We start from the raw sequence: 18,876 nt of genomic DNA, 5'->3' as shown, positions 1-18,876 counted from the left end.
ATTATTTTTATATGCCTATTGATTACATACTAATGATCCCCTTAATACTGTGCAACCAATACCTAAGTTAGTAAACAACTTACAAAAGCAAACATAGCTCAATATTAGAATCAATGCATTTATTAAAGTTTGAATTTTCATAAAATTTTGAAAGAAATCCAATACTATAAATCCCATCTCTAATGCAGGCTTTAGACTTTATTTTGAGTTACTATACTAATTACAGAGTTTTTCAGATGGAGTCTATCAGCTATTTGTGAGTCCCAGACAAGGTGAGAAATCAGCAATCTGAGAACAAGAAGGCAATTCTCTTGTACATAATGAAGGTGATAAAGATTGGAAGAGGAGGCACTGATGACATTTGTCAAAAAATTAGAAACGTAATAAGATGATCAGTAGAACCCACATCCAGATGTACAGGTTGGTCTGTAGCAAGAAGAATGGCAGGGTCTGGAAGCCAAATAGGATGGACGGCACAGCCCGGATCCATAGCCCAGAGAAGAGAAGCCACCAACTCTGTAATTCAGGTGTCTAAAGCCACTAGATCCACAGCATCTTGAGCCATAGCCCTGAGAGCAACAGCTACTAGACACAGATCTCACAGATCTAGCATAAGTTGTCTTGCAGGGACTGCGGAATGTGGAGGTCCTTGGGCGGTAGCAGGAAGGCTGGCAGGGCCTGGACACCACACAGGACGTCTGACATCTGGTGGGCCTGTGGAAGGTCTTCTCACAACCCCTGTAGTGACAGGAGCCCAGCTGGCAGGTGCTGGGAGAGCAGAGGTTCTGGCTGTAGATCAGGTTTCTGTTGTAGGAGGAGCCACAGGAGAAGCCTGAGTAGGGCAGGTAGCCCCCAAAGGAGCGGGAGGAGAAGCTTCCAGAGCAGCAGTTGTAGGGCATGTTGAGTGTGGGTGTGAGTTCAGCTGAGTGTAACCGAGAAGATTCTGAATGTGAATATCACTCCTGAACTGGAATATTTATATACTCTTGGTGATGGGTGTGGGACCTTACAGTGTCATCTTTTCCATATTTGGAATCCCCCATTTGAATACATGTAACTCAGTAATCATCTCCATAACTGCAGTTAACGAAATCCCTTCATCTTACTTTATGAGTGAACTCCTTTTGGTTTTATGGCTCTGAGTCAATGAAGGACATTTGTATAACAAATGCTATGACTTGTGTTTAATTAATGCCTACTTTATCATGGCCAGGAAAGCCCCTCTGATTTTCTCTGACCCTGACTTATACAACTCCTCCTATTTTGGTGGGAGAATTCTTTCTTCCCAGGGTGGAGACTGTAGTTATTAGCAATTATTAATGTAATTACCATGTAAGTAAGTAATTATCAGTGTTTACTATGTTCAGTCCACCAGAGCCATATACAATTAAGTCAAAGGAATCGAGAGATGATGATGAGTGGATGAGTGTTTTATGAACAAGAAAACATTTAGTGCTTTGAGAAATACAATCAAGATAAAAACAAGAAGAGACCATAATCAACCCATAAGAGGAAAAGTTGTCCCAGACACAACTGAGATTGATTGGAAAAGTGACAGTGGCAACAAAGAGGAGCAGGGCTGTTAGGATTTTCTTCTACTTCCGTCATGATTCAATCACATCAATATTGTTTAAAAGTAAACTTAAATTCAAGCTTTCCTATAATACACTTTAATTGTGAATTCTACTGGGACCATCCCCCCAGCCTACCTCCCATATCTCTAAACTTCGTTTTAAAATTTGGAATGCCTTTGGAGCATTTCCATGGTCAGGCCTACTTCGAATTTGTTTTTTCTTCCTACTTGTGGTACATGATTCTGTCCCAACTTATTAGAAGAGGTGGACCAGAGTTTTCAGGTCCTGGAGAGTATAATTCTGGGTAGTCTCATTAAGAAAAGAATATAACATTGTGCTTATTACATTAGTTATATAAAAATAATATTGTTATATAACAGCAGTTATACAAGAATCATGAATACAAGTCACAGCAATACCATCATCCTTATCATCATCTACAATGTTTTCCCTAAATCTCACAGCTGCATAGTCTTTGATAGCCATTGTACACGACCATGATTTTGTCAGCATTGTCTTCTGGAGAAAGAGTAGAAATGTAACTTAATTGTTCCTATGGAAATTCTATATCAAAAATTATCTAAATTATTTTTGATGACACAGAAAAGCTTTCAACATTCCATTTGTTATATGGAATGTCACATCTGTAACATCCTCTGTCATTTATGCTCAGTCAGTGCTTCAAGCCTAACATGATAGACATCTCAGCCATGTGTCACTCATTTACCTTCCCACCCAATCCTGAAACCATGAGGCTGTTTGTGTGAGAATCTGCAGTAAATGCCTGTAGCCATGGATTGTAGGGGTCTCTGAAAATCATCCTTGTCCAACCCAGCAAAATTAGAACCAGAAGCTGGTTCGTGCTTGCCTGTCTGAGATAAATACCATTTCAGAGACTTTCTACACTCCCCATGAAAGATTCTTTCTCCTTCTAGAAGCAACTTGTGCTTGGCATGCCTCCCACATGCATATATGCACAGATTTCTGTAACCAAATTTATACTCAACACTTTTTAAGACTGCAACAATTCAGCCAGGGTGCTTTGTAGAGAGCAACTGCCCAGCAATAGCATCTCCACCTATGAGCTGACATCAACTCCTGCCTTCTCGAGTCTCCAAAATGAATAAACTTTGCATTCAAGTAACTTATGTAAATTTTCCCATTTTTGCTTTAGGAACTTCCCCTGGCCTCATCTTCTTTGAATATGCACATAGTCTACTTCTCTGCTATTACTAAATAAATAGCATTCATTATACATTGTAGAATCTCTCTGTGTCATTTAGGTTGACAGGGCCTCCTGGCAGATAGAAGAACGGTGTCTTGTACAATATTTCTAGATCAAAGCTTCCTAAAATTCAGTTTGACAGTGGGGGCTGGAGGTGTTTAATAGTAGTGCAGGCAGTGTCTGGTTCCACAGCAACCCTAAGACTACCACCAGCGATTCTCAGGCTAAAGTAGTGTAGCTGCTAGAATGACAAGTTCCTCCCAGGCTCCCTGGAAGAGTGCCAATAGTGCTTTGGAACTAGCAAGAGAAGGGCCCCTGGGTTTAAGATTCATTAAGTTGCATCTGTCTCTGTGTCTATCCAAGGCACCCAGCCCAGGACATCTAAACATGTGCTCAGATGATCTCTCTACACTATCAGGGACCTATATAGGGTCCCCAGGTCTCCCAGGATACATTTCATCTTTCTCCAAAGATCCACCTTCAGTTTTAATGATTGTCTTGCTGTATATTTGGCTATTCTTTTTGTTATTTGTCTTTGAGTCCCTCTAATTCCAAATCAAAATGCAAAACAAAATACAAAAGCATCTGATAGATTTAAAATGATTTTTTAATATAACTCTAGGTTTCTTGACAATTCAAAACAAATGCACTGATGTGATAGATCAAAGGTCAAATATGCAGAGATAAGGGTCAGGGCTGAAGTCATTTAATTTCAAATCCATTCAAATAAAAATACTATAAAATTATGTGATAGATGCTGAACTCATCAATGTTTCTTTATGTTTGATTGGAAATTTTTAAAGAAGCATCACTACACAGGATTTGAATAAGTCAAAGGAATGGAAAATTTCCTGCACACAGCCCACAGTGACTTTGGAAAAGTCTAAATTTCTTCCTGTGGACTCCTGGTTACTTAGGTAAAAGTCCTAGCCCATGCAATATTGTGAAGACCACTCTTTTCTCAAATCCCCATTTTCTAAAGAACTTTTTAGAATAGCTATCCTACCATAACTAGGAAAAGGAAACTTTTTTGTTTCGTGGGAGCAAGCCCAGCATTAGTCAAATAACAAAGTCTGCAAACATATCTGCCATGGTACAACATTCTGGCCACCTTCCCAGGTGAACATGGTGCCCCCTTCTTCCCTGTACATATCCAACCCTCTTCTCTTTGATGTGGGGGTGTACAATAATAGACCACAAGCTCTCAGGTCCTCTAACAAATCCAGCCCACTCAGTCTTGTTCATTTCATAGGTAGGTCCCATGGGTTTTATATTAGACTCCAAATTAGTTGTCAGCATTTAAAAATCAAAAGATTTCACATAAAATATGGAATTCTGATTTCTTAAAGAAAAAAATCTGAACATCTGGTGAATGAGGGCTCTCTTTCTGAAATAGGAACAAGTTACTCTATTCACTTGGAATATTTACTTCCTAATTCTCAATAGCCCTAGACCTCTTTCCTCCAGCTCACAAGCCAGACTTCAGTCCCCATTGTTGGCCTTTCCTGCAGTTACTTTGTTGTGTTTGTTAATATCTCTATCACTAATGCAAGACTTAGAAGTGGATTAAGAAGTTTTGGGTTTAAAGAAAGCTTGTAGGAAAAATATAGAGTAAGAAAAATAAACTGTGTTTTTATGCATTAAAAGCATACTCTTTCATGTTTAATGGGAATTTATCATGTATTTGTGCTGATGAAATAAAATATAAAGCATCATGCATGAAGCAAATCACAGGTCAATCTCACTTAAATTTATGGTCTGCCCAGACTATGTAGTGCCTTGAAGTTAGATCCTCTGACTTTAAATGCTTCATAAGCTAGAACAATTTGAGTTGGAGTTATATGCTAGACAAAGTCTTGAATCAGTGGTGTTCTTTCAACTAAATATTGCAAAATTAACAGTGGGTCACTTTAGGATTTGCAAATAAATAAGAAATAAGCAATGTTTTATAAGTCAGAAGATTCAGTTCCTCCTAAGCTTGCTCTACCTTTGATTCTGATGTACCACTGTGGTTGGAAATCAGTCCATTGAATTAAAGTGTTAGCATCCAGCCTGAAACCCAAGAGATCATCACAGTCCTGTGAAATAGATCTACCAGCCTGACCACTATATCCACTTCTGCACAGGACTTGTCTGTCCAAGCAAATCAAGTAAGAAATTTAAAACAGAGGAAAGGTAATCTATTTTCTGTTAGTAATATTATAATTTTGTTGTCATGGGCAGTTGTCCAAAACAATGTACCACTCACTCCCTCTTTCATGCAAGTGTGCAGATATAATAACTCTTATGGGCAATATTGTTTAATAATGTGGAAGATGAATTTGGTGGCATTAATATCTGTCCTGCAAGACTCAGCATCTTAAAAGTTTGGATGAAGACTATGTGTCACTATCCAACATGATGCCTCATGATGCCTAGTTATAACTCCTTTTATCATAAATACCAGAGGGAAGAGTAGCAATTTTGGCAGACTGTGACAGCTGGTTTAGGAGGCAGAATAAAAAGACCTTTTGAGTTAGAAGTCAAATAAATGGTATGCAGAATCCATGACTGGCACGAAAAACATCCCTGGTATACAGTAGGCATTTTGCACATACATGCTGATGCAATGAAAAATGAACTTGAATATGTAGAGGTTTTAAAGGAACAAAGCAAGTGGGAAGGTTCTGTCAATATTAAATACAGTTCATTTGTTTATTATTTCTTTGGGAAGTTGAGTAAAGGTTGGCTGCATGCAGTACGTAGATTTGTAAGTTACTCTGTTCAGAAGCAGAAACACTCAAAGATGTGTCAGGCAAGATCCATGTCTGTATCCATCTAGATGAGAGGACATGCTTAGGAAGAAGTGGCAACAAAGGAGAAAGAGAACATGCTAGAAATATGGGTAAGAGCCTCTCTTTCACCCCTTTGAAGACATGTGCTCCCTTCCTAATCCTTGGACACCACCACATCCTGCTTCATTTCCTTCTTTTTATTAATTTCTCCTAAAATGTTTTAAATTTAATTGATTTATTGGTATTTTATGTGATTTTAGATTAGAAATCATTTAAAAGTTTTTTGGCACCATTTCAAAATTTTAAATCCCACCATTATAATACCTTTGTAATGGAACGTGCCCCAAAGTCAGAGCATTCCAATGTGACTTGCAAAGATGGCTCCTATGAAATTCTGTTTGTCATTGTTTATGTCTGGCTTCCACAGCTCTTAACCAGTTGTTCCTCTGGAAAGCTTTCAAGAACCCCAGCTTCATACAATAACTCATCTTCAGCTACCACACCAAAAGGACCATGAAGATGAGGATAAGGTTTCTTCCTCAGTTTCTGGCTCTCATCGCACATTTAGTAATGAATGTCTGTTAAAAACAATGAGTTCAGTATTTTTCGTATCAACTCTATTATTTCTTGTTGGCAATTAAACACATGAGATTATCACTTTGGGATCAAAGAGATTTCTTTTTCTGGCTCCTCAGGAAACAGCCATCAAAGATCCAGTGTCTTGCCATCCTGAAATGGCACAGAATGGGGGTAGCAGTGCCTCTGCAGTGCTGCATTTTGATCGCTGGGTTATTGGCCATGAAAATAGCCACCTTCCTCCTATAAATGAAGAAAGAATGATCCGTGTCTCTTAAATAAATGAATAAAACATATTCAGCCATGTCTTTACAGGAGAAAATCAATTTCATTTTAATTAGATCGCTGATTAGTGAAAACCCAAAGGGCTCTGTGAATACCAGCATGTGTTCTTTACATTCCATGTTCAGATTTAAAGGTTTATAAAGTGATTTAGGAAAAAACTCACTCCAAATATCATTAAATCATAGGAAAACCAAATTCAGGAAACAGTATCTAATCAAAACCCACCATGTCTTTGTTCTTACTTTTGGTTCCTGCTTATCTCCTGTTACAAGTTGAATTATATCATCCACAAAACTCATATGTTCAGTTGCTATTTCCCAGTGCCACAGAATACCACCTCATTCACAGATAGGGTTTTCTCAGAGTTAATTAGGTTACGTTGAAGTCACTGTGGTGAACCCCAATCCATAAGGCTCGCATCATTATAAAAAAAGGGGAAATTGGGACACAGAGAAAGACTTGCAGTGAGGGAATATTAGGTGAATAAATAAGGAGAAGATGGACTTCAATAATCCAAGGGAAGAGGCTTAGAACAGATCATTTCCTTACAGCCCTCAGAAGAAAACAACCTTGTCTACCATTTGATCTCAGACTTTGAGCCTCTGGAGTGGTGAGAAAATGCATTTCTGCCTAAGTCACCATTTATTGTACTCTATTTTGGCAGGCCTAGTGCATACCCCATTTGTCACAGAGGTCTCCTCTTATCCCAGAAGTTGAGTACCTTGGTGATTCCCTTTCCCCAGTGTCTGCCAACTTTCCACTGGCCACAAGAGAACCTGCCAGTCATCTTGTGTCCATTTGCAAACATCCTGTCTCCTCAGCTGTCCAGAGAAGAAGGCTGTGAGTGTGGAACTATGGATTCATGGTTTCCAGTGTCTGGGCTGTGGGTCTGGAACCTTCCTCACTCTGATGATGCGCTGGTCTTCCATGACTCTCCTCTTCCTCTGGGAGAGGTCAGTTACCTAATTCCCAGCCCACGTGTAGACCATAGGTCTATGGGTCAGTACTTTGCATTTGTAGGATCTCACAACTTTTATTTTTTTCTTAACTTTATTACAAGGAGATTCTAGATTAGCCAACTCAGGAGTTGCCTAGCAATATCCAGGAAATGTTCAGGTGCTATCTCCCGGTGCCACAAAATACCACCTCATTCACAGATAGGGTCTTCACAGAGTTAATTAAGTTACAGTAAAGTCATGGGGGTGAACCCTAAAGATAGTTTTTAGAGCCATCTTTAAGCACCGGTAACCCATGCTACCATTAGAATGCAATTTCTTGCCTCAAAAATCCTCTTTCTTTTGCATTCTTCATCTACCTTTCCTTCTCCTTTCCCACTCTTTCCCTTCTCTGTCTCTCCTCTCTCTCCCTCCCCTTTCTTAGAATATTTTGTGTTCCGTATTTTTGTACTATCTCTTTCTAATACCATATCTTTCCCAAAGGAATAGAAAGATGCCAGTTTATTTTCAAATAATTTCCTTACCATAGAAATCAGATTCTTGCGTCTACTTACTTATTTTAGTGTGCTTCGTTTGCATTTAGTCAGTTTCCTTTGGCATGAAAATTCTTTGCTCCTGCTTCCCCCAAAGGATACCATTTAACTGTCAAGTTCAGACTTTTTGGAGACTATTCAAACCAGGTGTCCCAGATATTGAAATCATTCCTATAGTTATAATCTTGATTAGCTCTCCTTATTTCCTTCTTCCCCACCCCCCTCTTGGTCTCTATCCAAAATTAGAGCCCCAAGAAAAATTTTTTTCTTTAGAAAGCTTAAAACAACGATAAGCTTCTTTCCATCCCTTGTGAGTTAAAACAAAGAGTACTACTAGGAAGTGTGCTGAAAAAAGATTTTTTTTCTGTGCTAGCTGTTCCACTTGAGAACTTGGTATTATATCAAGGAAGCACAATCCAAATTCAGCCTGAGGTCATACAATTCATGCAATTCATACAATTCTTGTCATCCAGAAATATATTTTAGGCTCTTAAAAGAATTAGAGTTAGAGAGAATCAGATAATGGATTTGCTACTAATAACCCAGGCTGCAGAAACCTCACAGACCTCATTCATTCATTCATTCATTCATTCATTCATTCATGCACCTTTACATGAAATCATCTGTTCAAAATTAACATAATCTATTCTAAGAATGCATACTCACAAGAGCAACTGGAGTGAAGAGATTAAATGAATGAAGGAATGGAAGAAAATGATGGAGCTTGCAATAAAATAAACCTGAACCCAAATCTTAATTTTATCAGTTATAAGAGGTGAACTTCTATAAGTAAGTAAATATTGTTTTCTTGATTATTCATCTGGAAAATATGAATGGTAATGATATATATTTCCCAGGAGCATTTATAACATGAAAATTTTTACATGTAAAATTTCTAGTAGAAATCTTGATTATGTATTGGCCCTGTTACTTTCTTTCCCTTCTGTCTAACTTCTGTGTTATTCTATATCCCTTTGCCTTGATCTTCCTTTATCCAGGAAATTTGTACTTTCCAAGGAAGGCTTTTTGACTTGTACTTTCTCAGCTTTTAGTGCTGTATCTGTGTGTTCTCCTCTGTGAGTTTGGTTTGATTGGTAGCAGCCAGATCTTGTCTTTTTATGACTTTGAATGCTAATATCTATCTTCTGATAGCATGTGAACTAGAATTTGAAAAGAAGCTATTTTCAGGATGGACATTCAGAAAAGTGTGACGTTAATGGATAAATCTGAACCGGCAGAATTTCAACAGCCAAGAGCTAAGAAAAACTCTATGGAGAAAGCATTATTTGAGGTTTATTTCCAAGTTCAAATCTTGAGCTCAGTTGAATCACAGAGAAGGGAAGATCTAAGGATTTGTGAAAAGTGAAAGGATCAGCATAAGAAGTTTTCTGTTTTTATCTTTTAAGAAATTTAGAATGTTTTGATATAGCTGAAGTACAGGTTGATGGCATGAAGATGAAATGGATATCAGATATTGATTTTTCTGGGTTGAGAGAATCAGTCAACAAACTAATTTAAATTTATTTTTGACAGAATTTAAAAATAAGGGTCAAATACAAGTCTGGAGACTCAAAAAAAAAATGTATGATGGAACAGAGTGTATGTTTTTGTAGCACGTCTGCAAAAAGAAATAGATATTATTTTGGAACTACTATGAGTTAAATAGGATGACTTCTGTAGCATCTGTACTGCTTAGCACAGTGCCTGGCTCATATGAAATGCTTATTAAATAGCAACCAATATTATTGTTTTATTAAGACAGAAAATGGAGATTTTTGCATTCTGTTCCAAAATTAATCATTAGACTCTCTGATCCATTTTACCTGAGGATTTTTTGTTTTGTTTTGTTTTGTTTTTTAACTAGGACTGCTTTTAGGTAGGTTTCTATTTCAGTAACTCTCTAGGACTTTCACATTACTTGAATTAATTATGGTTTAGAGTCATTATGGTCACATCAGAGTTAAAAGGTCTTAGAGCAGTGGATAAAAACTCATATCCTATGGCAAACATAGTTTAAAACTTTAAGTGAAGAAATATATCTTAACAAAATGTGATTTGCTACTACAAAGATTCATTGTTTCACGTTTTAAAGTCAAGAGTTCTTGAAACTATTATGAAAAACACGTCAGTATTGCAGGAAACCACTTTGCACTGTTCGGTAAAGAAATGTAGACAGAAGCTTGCCATTCTGATGAGGAATGGAAGGTACAGTGACCTAGCTTCCATTGAATAGTCCTGGTTTGTGAATACTTTCCAACATTCTTTCTTATAAATAAAACAATGTCATTCACAGATGGTGTTTTCTCATTTAAAACATTGTGTCAGGAGCTTCTTATATTTTTTAATCCTTCAAACACTACTGTTATTTTTAGAGCTGTGACTAATATAGGCCAATCAAGTTTGACTCAAAGATACTGAGATAGTTACAAGTTCCATATTATTAATATAATGAAAACAAAATGAATGTATAATAAATAACTTAAAAGTAAATACTTGAATGTCAAATAATTTTATTTTTCTGATGGAAGAATTAATTGTGACACTGTTTAATTTCTTAGTAACACTCTCCAGTGGCTAATTTTAATGTGTTGGTACATAACCCATTTGTTCATCGAATACCAGGTTGATGAGGCTATAAAAGTAATTTTCAGATACAACTCACATTTAAATCATTAAACTTTGAGAATAACAATTTACCTTCCTTGTAGGGATAGCTTTATGCAATCAGATGAAGGTTATAAGAATATAATTGAAGTGGTTATAAGAATATAATTGAAGTTTCCGGAGGAAGAAGAAATTCACAAGACTGTAACAGAGAAACCCTGTCAGGTCTCTAGCCTGTTGCCTCACGGATTTGAATTCAAACCTGCAACATCAGTTTTCACCTGAATTTCCAGCCAGTTGGCCAACTTTGCCCATTTCAGACTTGCCATCCTCCACAAATGCAAGTGTGATCCAATTCCTTAAAATAAAATTAAGTTTGTTTACACACACACACACACACACACACACATTCTTCAGCTTCTGATTTTCAGGAAAACACTGACTAATGCACTCTCCAAGTAACAGATAATTTCCTTCATGTTTAATTTTAGTTTCTACTCTAACCAATTGATAAGTCCTTTTTGAATACTTAAGTAATATTTTTATATTACTTAATATTTAGTAGGAGAGGAACACACCTTTTCCTATACAACCAAAGAACAAAACCCAGAACTGTAGTCATATGGATGCTCATTATAGAAAATAAAATTTAAAAACTTGATTTTTATGTTAGAGTCACAGAATACTAAATTATGAGGACCTTCAGAAGCCTCCTGTTCCTGCCTCTGATATATGTGAGAGCAAAAGTGGAGAGATGTAATTTGGTTTTGTTTCCATTCTAATATACTAAACCTCATCTCTATCAGTGAAAAAAAAATCAGACATTGTGATGAGTGGTTTTACACACTGGCATTTACTTGTTAGGTTTAGAAACATCTTATTTGGTAAAATATCTTTGTGCATTGCTCAATTCCCAGTAAGTTTCGGGGGGGGAGGGTTGCTTTTTTTTTTTCAAATTGAATTTATTTTGTTTTTTATTTTGTTTGCTACAGTGTGGAATTAAAAAAAAAAAAAAAGGAAAGTTGACTGCAATGATGGCTTCCTGTTTGGTCCTCTAAGCTGTTTTCCTTTCCTTTCCTTTCCTTTCCTTTCCTTTCCTTTCCTTTCCTTTCCTTTCCTTTCCTTTCCTTTCCTTTCCTTTCCTTTCCTTTCCTTTCCTTTCCTTTCCTTTCCTTTCCTTTCCTTTCCTTTCCTTTCCTTTCCTTTCCTTTCCTTTCCTTTCCTTTCCTTTCCTTTCCTTTCCTTTCCTTTCCTTTCCTTTCCTTTCCTTTCCTTTCCTTTCCTTTCCTTTCCTTTCCTTTCCTTTCCTTTCCTTTCCTTTCTTTCTTTCTTTCTTTCTTTCTTTCTTTCTTTCTTTCTTTCTTTCTTCCTTCCTTCCTTCCTTCCTTTCTTTCTTTCTTTTTTTCTTTCTTCTCTTTCTTTCTTTCTTTCTTTCTTTCTTTCTTTCTTCCTTCCTTCCTTCCTTCCTTCCTTCCTTCCTTCCTTCCTTCCTTCCTTCCTTCCTTCCTTCCTTCCTTTCTTTCTTTCTTTCTTTCTTTCTTTCTTTCTATCTTTCTGCCAGGTTGTGTCATCTTTGACAATTTTTCAGATAAATATTTGGAGAATAAGTTTTGGAAACAAGATGAACTAAATGTTTCCCAGTTTTCTTAGAAGCCTCTGGATAAACTAAGAAGCATACCAAAAAAGACAGGACTAGCCTCTGACAGTTGAGTGGTCCATCCAGCACTCAGGCGATGAATTCTACTTAAGCCAGAAGAAACCTGTCCCACCTCTGCCATCCAAATAGGATACTGCTGAATGAGGCACAGAGAGGCAGAAAGGTGGTCATGATGTCCACGCAAAACCACAGAAGAAGAGAATCTTAGCTTTGTTTACCTGAAGCCAGTATTTGAGTTTCAGGCTATCAATGTTAATATGTTGGACTCTTTAATATTTTTAAACAAAGATAAATGATAAAATTTTATTTCAATAAATATTTGAGAAATGACAGCTACAGTACTATGGTAGAAATGATTAACATGAAGACAACATAGTATAGGATAATAAATATGAAGCTGTTGATTTCATCTTTTCTGGACTCCATTTATGCCAATCCAACATAATTGAATGTGCCTTGCTTTCTGGCTAGGGTTTCCCTAGTAATAATGATTTATACTGCTCCTGGGATTGAGAGACAGGTTGTCACAATTTCTATCATTTTTACAGACCAAGCAGATATGAGCACTGCTGCTGGACCCCGAGGCCACTCATAGTCATATCATAGGTAAAATGGGACAATTCTCATTTAAAAAATTCCAAAATTAACAGAATTCATTCAAGAATATTTAGGTGCCTGAAGGTCCTTGCATCTATAAGAGAGTAGGTAAATCAATAGGTACAACCCTTCTAACAAAAAAACTTTCAAGCCAAGATGGATTCACTTGCAAATTATTCAAAATTATTGGGAAAAATCAATTCTGCATAAAATCTTTCAAAAAAATGAAAACATAAAAACTTTTCAACTCATATTATGAGATCAATACCACTCTGACAGAAAACCATATATAGACAATATTATAAAAATATTCTAAACCAATATCCCTTATGCACTATCACAAACTCCTCAGGAAAAAGTCTGTGAATCTAATCTAGCAATATATTAAAATACAGTAGGCATCATGACCAAGGAGACCATCCCCAGAAAAGCAACTAAGTTTGGCTTTCAAAATCAAAAAGCACAATTTGTCATGTTTACAGGGAAAAGAAAAAAACAGCTATGCAGTCATCTTAGTAAATACATAACAATGTTTCTAGTAAGATCCTATATGCCTTCTTGATAAGAGTTCCTAATAAAAAATTTTAGAAAAGGATTTCATCAGCTGGATCAGAGACAAGGCAAGGATGTCTCTCCTTTTCCTGGAAGGTTTTGTCTAGAACAATAAAAACAAAAGAAAAAATATCCATATATATTATAAAGAAAAAAACAGAACTATATTTGCAAATGACATAATAGCTAATATAAAATACAGGAAATAATTTACAAATATTTGATAGGATCAAAATTAAGTAATGAAAGTTGTAGGATATAAGATCTATACTTAGAAAAATATAATTTTAGGTAAAATAAATTTATATTTTTTATTGAGAAGCAAATAAAAATTTTATTTTTAAAATGTGTTTAAAATAACACCAAATAAATAACACCAAAGTAATTCTAAATCTATTCTAACACAGCATATACAGGACTGTGGACTGTGTGTGATGACATTAAAGAACACTTAAATAAATAGGCATATCATGCCCATAGGACAAAAGACTACTCAGTTGCCAATTCTCCCCAAATTGGCTATAGACTTTACATGATCCTAATCAAAATCCCCACCAAAGGGATTTTTTAAAATAGAAATTGATAAACTCACTCTTTAAATTTGTAGAGAAGCTCAAAGGAATTAGAGCTGGGAAACAACTTTGAAAATACAGTCCAAAGTTTGCAAATATACAATGTGATTTTAAGGTTTACCATAAAGCTCTATTAATTAAGTCCTTGTGGTTCTGACCCAAGGCAGAGATACAGATCAAGAGAACAGAAGCTTGACTCCAGAAATAGATGTATATAAGAGTGATTAACTGCCTTTTAGCAAAGGTGTCATGATAATTCAGTGAGAAAGGGTGTTCTTTTCAATGAATATTACTAGGGTGGTTGGACATCAAAATATTAAATATAAAAGAGGACTGACCAAAATTCTGTACTATGGACTCAGACTCAGAGATTTGGGGCTAATTTGTGTTTCATCAAAATTACACACACACACACACACACACACACACACACACACAAGCACACAAACACACGCACACACACACACATACACTCTTCAAAGGTTTTAATAAGATATGACATGACAAACCACCACTGGAGAAAAATGTTGGAAACATCCATATTTGATAGAGGAACTGTATGTTGGATATATAAAGAAGTATTATAACTCAGTGAAAACTCAAATAGAAAAATGGTCTAAATATTTGAAAAGATATCAATAAAGAAGACATCAGAGACACAGACAGAACATGAAAAGACGTTCAGTATTATTAATCATGAGAGAAATGCAAATTAAAACCACAGTGGTGCACCTCTACATGCGAACTACAATAAGCAAAATAGTAATTATTATATTATTATGACAATTATATAATTATAATATACACAGTGCTGCTGAGGATAAGGAACAAGGAAAACTTTCATACATTGCTGTTTGGAATGCAAAAATGTTACATCCATTGTGAAAAAGAGTTTGGCAGTTACTTATAATGCTAAATATACAGTTACCATATGAAATAATCTCATCCCCAAGACATTTACTCAAAAGAATTAAAAACATACTTTCACATAAATATTTACATTCACGAGTTTATAGAAATTTTATCCAAAGTAACCCAGAACTAGATATCATGTAAGTGTTTGTTTCATGGTGAATGAATAATAAAGTGGTATGACATATGGATAATGAATCACCATTTAGTAATAAATCATACTGAATAACTGAAATGTGAAACATCAAGTGCATTATGCTCTTTAAAAGAAGCTAAACACAAAGGTCATGTGATGTGTATTTCCATTTACTGTTCAAAGACAAGAACAGAACTTCAGGTATGAAGAGATTGGTGTGAGAACTTCTGGCAATAATGAACATATTTTATCTTGATTGGTTAATGATTACATAACTATACATGACTGTTTTTCAAAACTCATTGATTAATACATTTCAAAATGATGAATTTCATTACACAGGAATTGTATCTTAATAGAGCTGACTGGGGAAAATAAGTATAAATAACTGACCAAAGGAGTATACATATGAAACACAAAGACCTGATATAGAATATAAAAATAAATTTACAGTTCAGATGATTCTATAGAAGAATGGGCAAAAGATAACTAGAAAGAGAAATTCAGCATGTTTGGTTTATACAGCTAATAAGTGATGGGATCAGGATTCAAATCCAGTCAGCCTACACTCAAGGACTGTCATTTTAATAGCCACAATGCCTGGCTGTCTTACTTCTGAATACACACCTGCCAGAGCCCTAGGCAGCAGGTAAAAGGACCTATACAAAAGTATGCTTCTGGGCATATGATTTATGATAATGAAAAAAATCAAAAAAGTAAAGGATAAATAAAATGGCACAAATATATAAATATCCACATGGGGATATTTCTTTAAAAGTTTATGTAAATAATTTTAATATATAAAGAGAATCATCCATATATGTTCCATAAGAGAGAATTATTGCAACTTAACCAATAATAATACAATGAACTGTCTATACCTACAAACATGTGTAAAGAAAATTTTCTGTAAGGTTACTGAAAACTGATATCACATATCACGTGATGCCTTTGGCAAGGAGGAAAGAACCAGACTGAAGTTGGCCACCAGAAACAGCCTTCTGATATTTTATTTCTTTAATTAATAAGAGAAATCATTATACAAAAAATGACAAAATTGTAACAATTATGATTTTAGGTATTACAGAAAACCATATTCCTCTATGTATTTTATTTAGATGTTCCAGTTTCTCAAACAGCTTTGGACAAACATCAGGGTAGGTTCTTGCAAGTGGTAAAAAAAAAAAAAAAGATTCTTCTGTGAGCAGAGCTATTTGGAAAGCAGATACACTGACCTTTATATTCAAAATACAAATTAGGGAGAATTTGAGTCACAAGACACAACATGGGTCCATTTGAAGTAGAAAAAGATGCAGTCAGGTAGGAGAGATACCAGGTTCAAGAATAATCACAAACACTGATTATAGCAGGTTGGCCAGGCAAGGTTTGCTGGTTATCTGAGCAAGAGGCCAAGAGCAGAGTGGGCCAGTGATTCTGCGGAGTCCTTCACTGATCCAATTCTTCAGTGTGTGTTACTCCTTTAACAGATAAATCCCCTCAGGATGAATGCATTTGGAAAACCAAATCCAGCAAACTACAGCTATTATGAGGAAGAACTCCAGGGATTGAACAATAAAGCCTCTTTAATTTTTGAGACTATAAAATTTAGCATGAAGGAAGAACTGTGTACAGAGTGGAGTATAGAGATTTCTTCTATTTTTGTTACTACCGAATATTTTTGCCTGATTTTAAGAGTTTTCAAAAATCTAACAAAATCTCAATAAGAGTCAGCTTGAAGACTGAGCTACATTAACATGATGATCTGGAAAAATCTTTTTTAAGCAGTTCATATCATAAGCTACTTTTGGGTACTGAGTACTGCAAAGCTAGTTTTTCTCTGTAGTGTTAGTATTTCTCAATTTCTTGGAAGAAAAGAAATTTTTAAAAAGAAAGGAAGGAAAGTTTTCAGTATTGCACCTTTTCCTCTGACACATTCAAATATTGAACAGTTTGCCTGTATATATAGAAGACACATATAGAATATTTAATTAGTTCCAAAATCCACTTCTGAACAACTGAAACTACTTTAGTTTTGTTTTACTTTTTTCTTTCATTCAGAGGTACATATTTCATTACCATTTGCACAAAGTACACAAATAACTCTAATGAAAAATATTAATGTAATTAAGGGTGGGTGGAGGAAGTATTAATTAGAATTGACTTACTCTCAAGTAATTTTAATGTTTATTTCCTCTCATGGGTAGCTGACCTGGAAAAGCAAAAACTTATGGATATTATAAAGTAAGTTTTTTCTTTCCTTTTTTTGTATTTTAGCAGAATCGAGTTTTAACAAGAAACGAGTAATATTTGCAGTTCCAGAGGAATTCAAGGCTGACATTATAAAAAATACCATATGTTGGGGATGGCACATGCTTCTGTAGGAAATTTAATAGGTGTCCATTCATAAAGCACAGCTTATTTTGCTTCAGTGAATCAGAGTGATGGCTTAAGTATTGCACAAGGGCACTTCATGCAATGCATGCCACACATTGGATTCTGTATGGGTGAGAAAATCATAAAACAAAGTAACTAATGCTCTGAAGCACGCACATGCTTGGGAATAAAGAGAATTAATTTTTAGATAGTTGAGTGGCTCTCCCTCAATGACAATTGTGGATGCCATTTCCCTTAGTTAAACCAAATCAAACGTCAGATTGAAAAGAAGAAGAAAGGGTACAAAGCAGATAAGAAGGTTTTTGTCCCACATTAATCTAAGTATGGATTATCTGCTTCTTTTTTTCTTTCCTAGGCCAGAAGGTAAAACTCTGCTTAAAATGTATGAAGATTAGTGAAACGTAGAATTCCTCCAAACACTATTCAATGTAAACATACTTAGAAGAGATAAATAAGGCTTTAGTAGACTTTCATATCAGTATCTATAAGCTTAATAAATTCTTTTTTGAGACAAGTTAGAATTTGCTTTTAAATTTTTCAGAGTATTTGAAACTTTACTCTGCATAAGGAACCCATAGTTAAAGACTCACTCTTACTTCTCTAACTGAGATATTAGAAAAAAGTTAAGGAAACTTTTTGAGAGATAATTTTTTTATGCATGTATTGACCAAATTTCAGTAAAATATGCACATAGTTCTAAGGCTTCAATTTAATATCTGCAGTAATTCCTAACAATCCCCAAAATGTTCTTTGAAGTCTATATTAATATTGTAGCTAATTATCCTTCTACCAATAAAAAAATTCAAAACACAAAGACAAAATTTAAATAGATTTTATGTATTGATTTAGGGTATAAGCAAAAGCTACAAAATAGACTAATAAGAAAATACATGAAAAAAATCTTCTGTTAAAAGTCTCACTACAAGTGTTTTATTTATTATTTCCTTAGTGAGAATAATATAAGAAAGCTTCTCTTTCAGGAAGTTTATTGATATGAACACCAACAATGTTGTTGCTCTCCTTAATTCTTATCCTGAGCTCAAGATGGAGAGAAAAGAGATTTAACTGAGTAGAGATAATATTAAAAGAAATTCACTATAATGTGCTTATAAAGTATAAAAGGATGAGTCATTTTGAAAAGTTACCACTGATGTTCCTGGTGACTTCATAAAATTGAAGAAATAACTGATGCAATTTCTTTTGGTAGAACAAGGACTCTGTGTGCGCACAGATCATAAAAGCAAGACCTTCAAAAACATGATCAACTATCATGCTGAAGGTCAAACCACAACAAACTCTAGGGACAGAAAACAGTGAGTGGCTTCCTGGTAAGTGTATCAGAGAGATTAAAGTGCAATTACATGAACACGTGATAAACTTCAACAATAACTTTGAAAACATTCTCATATAAAAGGTGAGGGAGAAAGATGGAACTTCAGGAAATTGGACACACCCAGGTGCAAGAGTATATATAACCTGGAGTCCAGACCTTGACATTGAAACTCAGAGCATCTTTTCAGATCCACTCA

The 18,876-nt window shown here is 35.3% G+C and overlaps 1 protein-coding gene across 1 annotated transcript; it reads right to left on the bottom strand.

Moving 5' to 3' along the window:
* Positions 1 to 392: 392 nt before the first annotated feature.
* On the bottom strand, positions 393 to 950 carry LOC101968028 (keratin-associated protein 13-1). The gene has a single exon (XM_021725356.3). It carries the CDS (start codon positions 897 to 899, stop codon positions 393 to 395), a length of 507 nt encoding a protein of 168 aa, XP_021581031.2. The 5' UTR covers positions 900 to 950.
* Between the last annotated feature and the right edge of the window lie 17,926 nt (positions 951 to 18,876).

The sequence above is a fragment of the Ictidomys tridecemlineatus genome, chromosome 3 (assembly GCF_052094955.1).
Source record: "Ictidomys tridecemlineatus isolate mIctTri1 chromosome 3, mIctTri1.hap1, whole genome shotgun sequence".
Lineage (NCBI taxonomy): Eukaryota > Metazoa > Chordata > Mammalia > Rodentia > Sciuridae > Ictidomys > Ictidomys tridecemlineatus.
Note: the sequence above shows the minus strand (reverse complement) of the source record. Positions and strands in the feature narration are given on the sequence as shown.